Here is a 14,807-nt window from a genome sequence, read left to right as displayed (position 1 = left end):
AAATGCTATCTCTACATCTATGGAGATGATCATGTGGTTTTTGACTTTTCTTTTGTAAATGTTGTGTATGACCTTGATTGATTTGCATACGTTGAACCATCCTTGTGAACCTGGGATGAATCCCACTTGGTCGTCGTATATGATCTTTTTTATATGTTGTTGGATTCGGCTGGCTAAAATTTTGTTGAGATTCTTTGCATTCTTCAGGTATTTTTTTGATTTCTTCTTTCATTTCTTCATTGACCCCATAGTTCAGTAGCTTGTTGTTTAGTTTACACATATTTGTGATTTTTCCAGCCTTTTTCTTGTAGTTGATTTCTAGTTTCATTGTGATTGGAAAAGATGTTTGATGTGATTTCAATCTTCAGAACATGATTAGAGACCCAAGATTGCAGGCATCACCTCCAGTATTCCTGTGCTTCTGCCCCTACCCCCTGTGTGTTTCAGACCACCCACCTTCAGAGGTGCATGTGTGAAATTTTCCAGCATCCTGCTATATTGTGCAGAGGTGTCTTTATTGAGTTTTTCATGTTTTATCTGTTGTAGATTGAAAGGAAGAGACAAAGGGAGCATCTCACACTGACATGATGCCCTGATATCTTTAGAAAAAGGACTGAGAATTAGAAGATGTGAGGGTGTGGCCATTTATGAAGTGAATACCCTCAATTAACCAGTGGGTAGCCCCTCAGAACCTGGGATTTGGCCATCTGGAGCACTCAGATTTTTTTTTTTGGCTACATGCCAATACATGCTCTATGTGTGCCTAAAGAGAATTTGTAGAAAATAATCAGAACAGAACCCTGATTCCCAACAGCAATAAAATAGCTGTTCATACAATTGGTAACAGTAGTAAAATCTTTTTGTTTCTTGGTTTCTAGGCAAAAGGTCAAATCCCTGGCCAATTTCAGATATATAATATATTTTTAAAACCTATAAATTGAAAGAGAACATAAGCTGACTTTTACCAAAGGGGTAGGAGGGAGAGGGAGAGAGACAGAGAGACAGACAGACAAGGTTTGCACTTTTAGGCACACAGTCCCACTGGATATGATTTTATTAGAGCATAACTTCCAGATGGCATATTCTTGAGTCCCAATCACTTCCTGGGCACCAAAGTTTTCCCAACTTCTCTCATTATCCATATAACTTCCCATTTGAGGGGTGTGACCATGTCTCTCTCTAGGAACACATGCAAACCTCAGGCATGAGAGGGAGACTAGCACTTTTTTCAACATCTATCATTCATGATATATTTTTTGTGTGTTTTTAGGGCTGCACCCATGGCATATGGAAGTTCCCAGTCTAGGGGCCAAATCAGAGCTACAGCTGTAGGCCTATACCACAGCCACAGAAATGCAGGATCCAAGCCTCATCTGAGACTTACACCACAGCTCACAGCAACCCCAGATCCTTAACTCACTAAGCAGGGCCAGTTATTGAACCCGCGTCCTCATGGATACTAGTGGGGTTCCTTATCACTGAGCCACAATGGGAATTCCTATCACTCATAATATTTTAAAGGTTCATATAATGATAGAAAAATGGTAAGTTTATATTCATTTATAAAATTGTTACAACAAGGCTTTTATCAACCCCTCCTTTTTTTTAATGCAATAAAGACATCTTACCTCAGAGAAATAATTCATGACTCTGTAAACCAAGTCTCCTGGTCAGAGGTCTAAAGGCCTATGCCCTTCATTGAATGGCTTGAATTTGTACAAATCATAATAACAAGGAAAGGGGTTGTTAGTTTGGGATACATGCTGTGGTTACATCCTTTCACTGCCAATGGTTCACCCCCTTCTTTTAGAATGGAGAAACAAGTTATCAGCCTCAATAGATATTCTCAGAGCTTGGCAATTAATTTATATTGCTTTGAGGAAATTTTTCTGCATAACTTTTTTTTAACAGTTGAGTCACAGCAAATTCTGATTGCATAATTAAAAAATACAAAATAAAATCAATTGAAAATGGATTTGAATTAGTGAGTTAAGTAATTTGGCTTGATAAAAATCAATATACAGAAAGTAAGTACTTACAAAGAAGCAATGCATATTTATAAAAGATAGTGGAAAAAAATTCTTTATTTCCAATCATAACTTGCCTCACTCTAATAATCATAAATATATTGATTGGGAAGGACAGACACCTCAGTGATACAGGGGTTATGATGAAAGTGTACACTGAGTGTATGTGTATGGAAGTATAGAGGCAAGTTGTCAAATGCCAAACTTGGGTCTGAAGGAACCAAAGAAGATTGTATTTGAAATAAGTTTTAAAGGATTATTTGGTGTGAAGGAATGTGGGAGGGAACAAATGAGGGCACTGGAGGGACAGGAAATAGACATACTTAGAAAATAAAATGAAGCAATGCCAAGTAGTTAATGCTGCGAGCCACATTGGAATGGATAAGCAATGAGGTCCTGCTATGTAGCGCTGGGAACTATATCTAATCACTTATGATGGAGCATGATAATGTGAGAAAAAAGAATCAATACATGTATGTGTAACTGGGTCATCTTTCTGTACAGTGGAAAATTGACAGAACACTGTATACCAGCTATAATTAAAAAAAATCATTATATAAAAAAAAGAAAAGAAAATGAAAAGTTCCACATCTCAAAATTGATCAATCCTACCCATCTGACTTCGACAGACATGGCTCTTTCCTGTGAGCTAAACATTCTTCCCATCTTTGCTGAAGCAAGTTGATTAAGTTTTAACTGGTTTCTTGTCTTCCTACTACAGAGAAAGTAAGAGAAAAAAGAAAGTCCATAATATACTGACAGGGCCAGTTAAGTAACAGTTTTGGAGAATGAAAAGCACCATCAGAGAACCTGCTGTGGCTTAGCAGGTTAAGAATCCGACATAGTCTCCATGAGGATGCAGATTTGCTCTTCTACCTTGCTCAGTGGGTTATGGATCTGGCATTGCCACAAATGCAGCATAGGTCACAGATGCAGCTTAGATCCTACGTTGCTGTGGCTTGGTGTGGGCCGGCAGTTGCATCTCCAATTCCACCCCTAGGCTGGGAACTTCCATATGATGCAGGTTTGGCTTTAAAAAGAAAAAAAAAAAAGCATCATTAAAATGTCACATATTTTAGTAGCTCTATGAATAACAAATGATAACAAGAGAGATCTTTGTAATCTTTAAGCAATAGTCTCCATGAGGAGACATTTTTCTTCAGTTTGCAGCAAAGCATGTATTTAAGAAGATAAATGAAAACAACATTTATCACTAAATCATAGCATATCTGCATGGCAGGTAAGAATTGGACATACTTAAGAATTTCTGGTTTTGCCAAAGACAAAACAAAATTATTTTACCTACATTTTCCTAAGATTATTAATACAAGCCAAATTCAGTGAGGACTAAATACAGTTAATTTATTATTTCCATACAAAACTAGTCCTGACTGTATCTTACCATAAATTACCATGAAACTGATTCAGTGCTATTTTTAATTCTGCTATGTGATTTTGGCTGATAGCTTATTTTCTGTATATGTAATGAAAAATTTTTCACTATTTTCAAATATAGCTCCTTTTAGATCATTTAACTTTCTTGCCACTATCCTAAGGCCTAAATTTAGTGAAAGCAATAAAGCTTGAATTTAATCATTTTTTAAAGTAGATACTTATTAAGATTCTGCTATGTAAAGACCTCTTCTTATTCAAAGGAATATAGCCATACTCTCCCCAGAATTCTGCAAAAAAAGTGATGGAAAAAAAGTTAGGAGGAGCCATCCGTCTTTGACTACATTTCTACTTTCGCTATTACCAATCATCATTTTCCCTACAATCAGTAAACCCATTTGCGTCATAATTCGCTCATTTTGTTTAGTCTCTCTTCTCTGTCTTGTTACTCTCAAACATCTTTCATTTTTTTTCTTTTGGGAGTTCCCAGATTTCTCCATTTAACTAATCTGATACATAATGAAAATATTATTTGGGTTTCTGTTCTAGAGAAAAGTTATTTACCTGAATGAAGAATTTGAGCATAGCTGCTCTAAAGACAACTAAATGAAAAAGAAGTTCTGCTATGAATAGAGGAAAAACAAAATTATTTTATGCTTTTATTCCTCCATAAAGAAATTTAATTATTTACACACTATGTGTAGACCAAGGTAGAAGTGTGAAAGAGAAAACTAAAGAAAAAGAGGCACAGATCTATGGGAAAATAAATATTTAAAATAATATTTAAAAGGCTTAAATTATTGCATTTGTATTTAATCTTAGTTCTGTAAAAACAGAATACGGAAAGGTGATGTAAGTAATTCAGAGAAAAGCACTAGTTAAATAATATTGGAACAAAGTAAGTTAACACGCAATAAATGATATTAAAGGGCTTCAATACATAGAGTTTGCCTAAGAAAGAACAAATAAAAACCTTAGCTATAATTATTTTAAAGGTGACTCTTAAAAACAGATTTTAAACAACAAAGCCTTGGTAGAATTCTCAATCAAATTCACCTTGTCTGCAGCAGAACTCTTATATCAAGCATGCAAACTACAGAAGTTAATACTTTTGAGATGAAGATTTGGGGCAGATCTAAGTGAACTAAACTCTACAAAACCCTGAAGAGAATAGAGAGATTGCTGACCTCTTCTCAGAGTTTACTCTGTGAACTCAGGGCTGCCCCTCCCTGGTCACAGGGCACTGCTCTTGCTACCCTGGATATGCATTTCCATCTCCAGGAATGGAGATATTTGGTTCCACCAGCTTGCACGCATGCGTGTGCACACACACTCAGAAATACACTGACATGCATGCTCACTCATACACACTCACCAAGATACACGCGTACAAATACCTCACACACTCATACTCACACAGAAGCATATTCTCACTATCACACTCACCCACAATACTCTCACAAAACACTGACGCACTCAGACACACTCATATACTGTCACACACATGCACTGACACACACTATTACACGCACAAATTGATACACACACACACACACACACACCTTCACCTTCCTGCTCATCTGCAGGTCCCAGATGAGGTACCCTCCTGCTGCCCAGCCTTGTCCTGGTGCCCTAGCACCTACACACTAAGCCAGCAGCTCTCCAGAGAGCCACACACTCAGCTCACTGCCACCCACCTGACTGTAAGATTACTGAGAACAGAAGCTGTGTTTTTCATATAACCTCCTAGGTGCCTGGCTCATAGTGAGTTCACAGAAAATGTGTGTTAGTAAGGAAGTGATACTTTGATGATTCTGATCTGATGATCTGATCTGATTCTTCTGCTCTGAATTGCTGGGATCTCTGTATTTCTCTTTTTCCCTGTTCTCCTGTCTCGCTGTTTTTCTTTCTTTGAAAGTTTACAATTCAGTCTTTAATATGACTGTATCTATTCTATTTTTATTACTCTTGCTATTTACATACTTACATGTTATGTGCTATTAGAATGCAGAAGCTTTACAGTTCTTAAGACTGATTGCAAAGGACATCTGCTTGCTGGTACAAGCCCTAACCCTGTCATTAATGTGATGGGAGACGTCCCTGGCTCTGGCCCTTATAGAAATACCAAATCGAGTCCTCCTTGAGATGGTCAGCTTTAGCTTCATAGAAGCCCTTTACTGTATGGTTGTTTTCTTCATCTCCTTTAATCCTAGGGCAAAAGAGTTACTAGAAGGAGTATTTCTTTAATCTCTAGGCATGCACTGCCTTATTATTTAAAGGCAATGTTGGCACAAAGGTGCATTGTCATATTTAACACTCTTCTTTTCATCCCAAACAGCATAGTATATATTCTCCTCTCCATCTATGGCATTCTAGAAATACTAGTGGTAGAGTCATGCAGATGAGACGTCATTTGCAAACGATTTCACTGATGATTTAAAATTGTGGAATTCGGAGAAACATTCAATATTGAAATGTAATAAGAGCAGTTCCCTTTGGGGTGCAGCGGGTTACAAATCCAACTAGTATCCTTTAGGATGTGGTTCAATCCCTGGCCTCGCTCAGTGGGTTGGGGATCCAGTGTTGCCATGAAATGTGGTGTAGGTCACAGACTGGGCTCGAGTCTGGTGGTGCTATGGCTGTGGTGTAGGCCAGCATAGCCTACACCAGATTTGACCCCTAGTCTGGGAACCTCCATATGCTGTGGGTGTGGCTCTAAAATAAAAAGCAAAAAGTGAAAAATAAAATGTAAGAAGAAAAAATATAGCCATATTGTCTCCCTTAGCAGAAATGACAAGGGTTTCTAGTACAGCATGGAAATTGGCTTAAGATTTTGATTTGTTGCTATAAAATCTTTCAAAACCATCATAAATTTTATGTTAAATATATACATCTAATAAAAATTATTTTCAATATATGCTGTTGTTGCTCCTGTAAAATTTTTCTATGAAGGCTGGCATTCCCTCACTAGAAAAAAAAAGATTTCTTTTTTTTTTAGAAAGCTGTGAGCCTCAGCAATACCTTTTTTATTATAATAGTGGCCTTATGGCTGGAAAGGATTATTTTCTAGGTTCTGGACCCAGCCTCTGACTTCCCTTGAGCATGGAGCCAGGCTCATGTGAGAACTGACTTTCTCGTTGACTTAGGTAGATGCTGTGTTTCACACATCAACGGAAGATCCCTGAAGGATGCAAACCACACCTTTTGTAAAGAAAAATCACCTTTGTGATTGGAACATGGGAACTATGGTTGTCATTCGAATAGTACCCTGTGAGAGGTTGTGGGCTCTTTTTATTTCCTAACACTATTTTACAGTCTTGATAAAATTAAAAATAACATGACAAATTTGACTTGACATCTCATTGATCAAACCTATTTTTGATGCTAAGGAGCTGTGACTAAGTACAGGAAGAAAGCATTACCCAGGTTTCATGGTGTTGACCATTGGGCAGAGCAGTTGATACTGGAATCCCTGGAGTCAAGAAAACTTGTCATGGGTAACTTTTTCATGGGGATTTAAAATGTCAAGGCAAAGGCAGGAGTGCCGTCCATGGAGAAGAACAAGAGATCTGAAGGAAATCTATATTAAACTACTCTAGTACAGATTTATCTAGTACATGAAAAAGTCAGACATTTCTCTGGGTGGGTGTCAATGGAAAGCTCTTATCCATTTTCCATGAATCAGTTTGAGTGCTTGGTCCAGAGTTTAACCTCAGGCTCTTTCGAATCTCTGCATACAAAGACAGTTAGAAGACTTGGGTTCCAGTTCTGCCTTGGTGCTGACTCCCCATGATGTGACCTAAGACCCAGATATGGCACTAATGCTTGGCTGTCTCACCCACACAGTACTTATATTAAGACCCAATTCAGCCATGTTTGTAGAAGTGTTGATACCACAAGGTTCTGTACAGTTGTAACATGTTCTAATGTTTCAAGCAAAGAAAAAACTTGCAAATATAAAGAAGTTGGGAAATAATGGGAATGACAAGAGAGTTACCTAATCAGTATCTTAGATAATTGGAGTTTTCTAAAGGGGAATGTTATTTTTAATACCTTACCCCAATTTTTTTTTTAAGTAAGGATAGCCATTTTTGATGTTTGTAAAAGAAAAGTGATCACATTCTTTTGCTGATCTGTGATCCATCACAATTCAGAAAAACTTGGGGATCAGACCTTTACCCTACACAAATTCAGGAAAACATTCACTTGTGTAGTCTAGTTTGACATTTTTCAACTATTCACTTATATATATATATATATATGTTTTTATATTTAATTAATTTTTCCAAGTAATTTCTCTCCACAAACCAAATCAATCTAAACTACACTGAATAGTAAACAAATCTTCTCAGTCTGTTAGTTATAATCAAGAAAAAATACATTGGAGTAACTTAAAATATCTTTATTTTTTATTTTAATTTTTTATTTTTATTAAAGTATAGTTGATTTCAATGTTCTGTCAGTTCCCATTGTACAGCATAGTGAGTCAGTCATACATATATATATATATATACATTCTTTTTCTCATACTATCTTCTATTTTGGTCTATCCCAAGAGATTGTATGTAGTTCCCTGTACTGTATAGCAGGACCTCATTGCTTATCCATTCTAAATGTAATAGCTTGCATCTACCAAACCCAAACTCACCATCCATCCCACTTCCTCCCCACTCCCCCTTGGCAACCACAAGAATATTCTCTATGCCTGTGATCTGTTTCTGTTTTGTAGACAGGTTCATTTTTGCCATATTTTAGATTCCACATATAAGTGGTATCATAGTAAAACATAATGAATGTTTAATGTTACACCATGGAAAACTGTTGTGGAGATTTTTAAATTTCACTTCTTGAATATAGATCTTAGGTTTTCCTAAGGTAGATTTTTAATCTACCAGGTAGATAGTGCTCACTGCTTCCCTGGAAAACTGGTCCAGGAAGCATGCCTCCCCCATCATTCCCACGCAGCACTGCCTGACTTTGGTCCTGTGCTCACTTTCAGAGCTGGAGGCTGAGGAGTGGTGCAAACATCTCTGCATGGAGTGTCTGGGGACCAGGCTGAATGACATCAGCCTTGGGGAGCCTGATCTTCTGGCGGCAGGAGTGCAGCGGGAACAGAATGGTAAGTGAGAGTCTCCTTCCATCCTTTTCAAGTGCACTAGGAGTTGTAGAACTTGGAAACTGGAGAGAACTTCAGAAATGTTCCAGACCCATCTTTTTTAAAGGAAATAAACCAATCAACCTCAATTGTTAAGGGGGTTTCTCAAAACTACATAGCAACTCAAGAGAATACTAAGGTACAAGTCTCTTGCTTTCTTGCTCTGTGACATTGCCATGTATCTCCATAAATAACCAGTAAGGTAAATCATTATATGTAAGGTTTAGAATGGACAGCATCCCTACATTTTCTTCTTTAAGAACTGTTATAGATTTAGAATCTAAATTAACAAGTTTGGCTTATGTTATTTTTCAATAGATTTTAGGGAATGTGGCTAGTATTAGGTCTTTGCTCAAGCTACCATAACAGAATACCACAAACTATATTATGTATATGTCTTTGCTCAAGCTGCCATAACAGAATACCACAGACTGGGTGGCTTGAACAACAGAAATTAATTTCTCACAGTTCTGGAGGGTGAGTTCTCATGTGTCCCCATATGATTGGAGGAGAGAGAGAACAAGCTCTCTTCTGTCTCTTATAAGGGCACTGACCTGCTATGGGGTCCCCACCCTCTTGACTGCATCTAAACTTAATTACCCCAAAGACTCCATCTCCAGGCACCTTGACCATTAGTGCTTCAACCTACAAAGTTTAGGAGGCATAATTCAGTCCATAGGGAAGTACAGTGCTTGAAATCTCTGGGTATAACAAAATTGAGGTTTTTGTGAGGCATTGTTTTAACTACTGCACTCTTCCCTAATTTAGCATTTCTGATATTTCTTAAGAATTTATGCTGCTTCTTGATTAACACCTCTAAAGAATGAAGTCAGAGTAATGTCATGAGTTTTTTTTCCCCTCCCTTTTTTAGAAAAATATTATCATTATCTCCAGAAGATCTAGTAGTACGAAAATAGAAACTTTCCAGTGTTGTTAATTTCTGATGGCTAGTTTTATTGAAATGGTTGAGCAATATTGATAAAGCTTAACACTAATTACTAAAAAGAAATTCTAGAATGACTTGTGGTTTATAAACTAGACAGCACAGGTGAAAGTGCATCAGAATAACACAGTGATTATGATCTTTTTATAGCTAATATTATTCTAACAACCATCATTGTCTAATAGCCCATTAAAAAGCACTGGTTTTTGTTTTTTTACTAAACTGAAAAAAAAAAGTTTTTCCCACTAGCTGATCACAAATATATCTGAGCACTGACATTGCCCATGTTGGTCATCTCAGAAAGTCAGAACAAGGTTTCTGTGGCTCTTTTTCTAGCTTCCTTTTAATATTCCAGATCCTTTCCCACGCTTTCTTGGATTTCGTCTCTCCAATTTATTTTCTCAGAACTGTGCTAAGTACAGAACATCTATAATCATGCTGTTTAAATATGCTGCTCATTCTCAATTTAAGAAGGAAAAAACTCTTACTGATGAATATTCATTAAGTTTCACATGAAGAAAATATGAAGAGAGTGAATAAATTTGGCTGTAGGTGGAAGTATCATTGTGTGTGGATTGTTTGGTGTGAATTGTAAGCTTTTATTTTAAAGATCTAGTGTTATCTCTGCTTTCCATCCAGATGGGTAATGTACTTCTTTGGCTTATTGTGTTTTTATTTCTAATTTGATAATAATTTCAAAGCAATTTGCCTAAAACATAAAGGGAAAATTTTAATATAATTTTTTTTAGGGTATGACAAACAGGGAACTAAATGCGAGAGCTATTTAAAAAACACAAGCAGGTATAGCCTAACAAGTAAACTTTTCAGGACACAATTTGAATGCAGGCAGCACCCCTTAATTAGCACTATTTTCTAAGTCTCTTCTTATTTCAGTTTTCTAATGTGTAAAAATGAACTAATACTCATTTATGGTGTTGTCATGTTGGTTACCTGAGACAATATAAAATGAAGACTAACTCTCATGCTTAACTTAATTTTTTTGAAAGAAGCACATTTGTTTAAGCACAAGTAGAAATAAAGAAATCAAAGTCTAATTCCTACATATTCTTTAGAGAAGACCTGAAATTACAGTAACATCCAAGGCCATAAATGCTTTTCTTAAGTTTATTTAGTAATCCTAAACTCATACAAAAGGTTATATATGCTTTTATTATTTATTTATTTATTTATTTATTTATTTATTTATTTATTGTCTTTTTGCCTTTTCTAGGGCTGCACCCGGCCATGTGGAGGTTCCCAGGCTAGGTGTCTAATCGAGCTGTACCCGCCAGCCTACCCCACAGCCATAGTAACACAGGATCCGAGCCGCGTCTGCGACCTACACCACAGCTCACGGCAATGTTGGATCCTTAACCCACTGAGCAAGGCCAGGGATTGAACCCGCAACCTCATTCATGGTCACTAGTTGGATTTGTTAACCACTGCCCCATGATGGGAACTTCTAAAAATATTTTTAATGTATGAGTAATTATTTAGTTAGCGAAGGTAGTGTTTGGTTCTTTTAAGTGACCCCCTAAAAATTAATGATACCTTAAAGAATTTGACAGTCTTACACAGGGCGCGCGCACGCACGCGCGTGCACGCACACGATCCTGAGATTCTTCAAGGATTAGCATTACAAATTAAACTTGGATGGAAGGATTTCCTTTCCCTAGGAAGCACCTCTACATGGGTGAATTTCTCTCTTTGGGTACCAGGGCCATGAACATATCCATTGCTCAAGCTCTCGTACACTTTCTTTAAAGTGCTTCCTCAAGTTCAGGTAATAGCATCTTTCCTCTGTTTTTCCCGTTCCATTGAGGACTAGCTAAAACTTTGACAATAGTAATTCATGCGACAGGAGAACATGAAAGTCATAAATCTTGATAAAATATCAGGACTGCAGATTCTACTATTGTAACTTAAAAGTCCAGTGGATGTGTGCATATATGCTGCCTGGGACACACACGCATACATACATGATTGGCACAATTCGTTACTTGCATGCTCAGACTTTGTCACTTCCTAATCCACAGACCTCTCCTGTAAATATGGTAATCCCATTTCAGAGTCCTTCCTGAAATAACTCCCAGTCTATAAAACCTTGTACTAAAGACTAATAATATTCTTTATGTAGGAATTAGGGTTTGGAAAGAACCCTCTCCCTTTGGCCCCAGGATGGCTTTAGGGACACACCTGTTCCTTAGGTGGTATACCCACTCATTGTATTATGTGTGGGGAAAGTGTTTGTTGTTTTCAGCTTGCTAATTGAAGTATTTCAAAAATAAATTTATTGCTTAAAGCTGTCCTTTAATTGTTTTCAATCGTAACACCTCTTAAACAAAATATTTAACTTCCTTATACATGTTTGAAGTTATTATTGTGTACAGATCAGAATAAATCCTTTTTGAAAGATTTGTCATTATAGATTCAGTTTTTTTCCCTTAAGGCATTTTAGTGCTAAACTCTAAACTTTATTTTTCATCAGAGGCATTATTTTAATGTTTTATCAGTGATGTGCTTAGATTTATTGAAATATATCCTAAGGGATGAGACACACATGCGTGTGAACTGATGTAATCATTGTGTTACTGTAGCTTGTGGTGGTCTTGTGGTATCCTGTCCTCAAGGGGAAACTTGCTGTTTAGTCTTGACCACAGCATTTTTTTCTTTATTATAGTATAGCTGATTTACAATGCTTTTTTAAAAAATTTCTGTTGTACAGCAAAGTAAACCAACCACACACAGTTCCCTGTGCTGTATAGTAGGGCCCCATTGCCCATCCATTTCAGCCATAACAGTTTGCATCCAAAAACCCTGAACTGCCCATCCATCCCTTCCCCGCACAACCTCGGGAACCGCAAGTCTGCTCTCCTTATCGTCATCTGTTTCTGTTATGTAGATAGGACATATGTGCCACGTTTTAGATTCCACAAATAAGTGATATCATATGGTATTTGTCTTTTTCTTTCTGGCTTACTTCACTTAGTATGAGAATATCTAATTTCATCCAGGCTGCTGCAAATGGCATTGGTTTATCTTTTTTATGGCTGAGTAGTATTTTATTGTATTACATACCACATCTTCTTGATCCATTCATCTGTCGATGAACATTTAGGTTGTATCCATGTCCTGGCTATTGTGAATAGTGTAGTGAGGAACATAGGGGTGCATGTATCTTTTTCAGTGGAAGTTTTGTCTGGATATATGCCCAGGACTGGGGTTTGCGGGATCATATCATAGTTCTATATTTAGTTTTCTGTGGTATCTCCATACTCTTTTCCACAGTGGTTGTAACAATTTACATTTCCACCAACAATGAAGGAGGGTACCCTTTTCTCCACACCCTCTTTAGCATTTGTTGTTTGTTGACTTGTTAATGATGGCTGTTCTGATTGGCATGAAGTGGTACCTAATTGTGATTTGATTTGCATTTCTCTGATAATTAGAGATGTTGAGCATTTTTTCATGTGCTTGTTGGCCATTCAGATGTCTTCTTTGAAGAATTGACTATTTAGGTCTTCTGCCCATTTTTCAATTGGGTTGTTTGTTTTTTTGTTGTTGAGTTGTATGAGGTGTTTGTATATTTTGGATATTAGGCCCTTGTCTGTTACATCATTTGCAAAGATTTTCTCCCATTCTGTGGGTTGTCTTTTTGTTTTTTTAATGGTTTCCTCTGCTGTGCAAAAGCTTTTGAGTTTAATTAGGTCCCATTGGTTTAGTTGTGTCTTTATTGTCATTATTCTAGGAGGTGGATCAAACAAGATGTTGCTGTGATTTATGTCAAAGAATGTTCTGCCTATGTTTTCCCATAGGAGTTTTATAGTATCTGGCCTTATATTTAGGTCTTCAATCCATTTTGAGTTTATTTTTGTGTATGGTGTTAGATAGTGTTCCATTTTCATTCCTTTACATGTAGCTTTCTAGTTTTCCCAGCACCATTTATTGAAGAGACTATCTTTCTTCCACTGTATATTTTAGCCTCCTTTGCCATAGATTAGTTGATCATTGGTGCTTGGGTTTATTTTTGGGCTTCTTTTTCAATATTGTTTTGGCTCTTCTTCTTCTCTTTTGTTTCCATTCAAATTTTAAAATATTTTGTTCTAGTCTGTGAAGAATGTCCTTGGTGTTTTGATGGGGATTGAATTGAATATGTAGATTGCCTTGGGTAATATAGTCATACACAGGTGAATTCTATCAAACTTTCAGAGAAGAATTAAGTAATTATTCTTCTGAAATTCTTTCAAAAAAACAGCAGAGGAAGGAACACTCCCAAGCTTATTCTGTGAGGCCACTATCACCCTGATATCAAAACCAGACAAGAATACTACAAAGTAAGAAAATTACAGACCAATATCACTGATGAACATAGATGTAAAAATTCTCAACAAAATCTAGCAAACTGAATCCAAATGTATATTAAAAGGATCATACACCATGATCAAGTGGGATTTATCCCAGGGATACAATGATTCTTCAATATCCACAAATCAATCAATGTGATGTACCATATCAACAACAAAAAAATAGGTGTTCCCGTCCTGGCTCAGCAGAAAAAAAATCTGACTAGTACCCAAGAGGACACAGGTTCAATCCCTGGCCTTGCTCCGTAGGTTATGGATCCAGCATTGCTGTGAGCTGGGTGTAGGTCAAAGACACGACTTGGATCTGGTGTTACTGTGTCTGTGGCATAGGCCAGAGGCTACAGCTCCAATTCAAACCCTAGCCTGGGAACCTCCATATGCCATGGGTGAGGCCCTTAAAAAAAATACTGAAAAATAAAAACCATATGATCATCTCATCAGATGCAGAAAAGGCTTTTGACAAAATTCAACACTCCTTTCTGATAAAAACTCTCCAGAGAGTGGGCATAGAGGAAAACTACCTCAACATAATAAACAACCATATGTGGAAAAAAAGCACAGCTAATGTTATTCTCAATGGTGAAAAACTGAAAACATTTCTACTAAGATCAGGAACAAGACAAGGATGCCCACTTTCAGCACTATTATTCAATATAGTTTTGGAAGTTCTAGCCGCAGCAATCAGAGAAGAAAAAGAAATAAAAGGAATCCACATTGGAAAAGAAGAAGTAAAGCTGTCACTGTTTACAAATGACATGATACCATATCCAGAAAACCTTAAAGACCAGCACCAGAAAACTCTTATAACTCATTGCTGGATTTGGCAAAGTTGCAGGCTACAAAATTAATACACAGAAATCAATTGCATTTTTATATACTAACAATGAAAGACTAGAAAGAGAAATCAGAGAAACTATCCCATTTAC

At 36.9% G+C, this 14,807-nt stretch overlaps 1 protein-coding gene across 1 annotated transcript in view; it reads left to right on the top strand.

The window, feature by feature from the left end:
* Positions 1 to 14,807, top strand: part of DOK6 (docking protein 6) — a 377,419-nt gene that overhangs the window by 178,959 nt on the left and 183,653 nt on the right. Inside the window, exon 4 of the mRNA XM_047766980.1 lies at positions 8,419 to 8,538. Within this exon, the coding sequence (XP_047622936.1) occupies positions 8,419 to 8,538 (120 nt within the window). The remainder of the gene's footprint in view (positions 1 to 8,418; positions 8,539 to 14,807) is intronic.

The sequence above is a fragment of the Phacochoerus africanus genome, chromosome 2 (genome assembly GCF_016906955.1).
Source record: "Phacochoerus africanus isolate WHEZ1 chromosome 2, ROS_Pafr_v1, whole genome shotgun sequence".
NCBI lineage: Eukaryota > Metazoa > Chordata > Mammalia > Artiodactyla > Suidae > Phacochoerus > Phacochoerus africanus.
The sequence above is the reverse complement of the archived record's forward strand: the minus strand, read 5'-3'. Positions and strand labels throughout refer to the sequence as shown.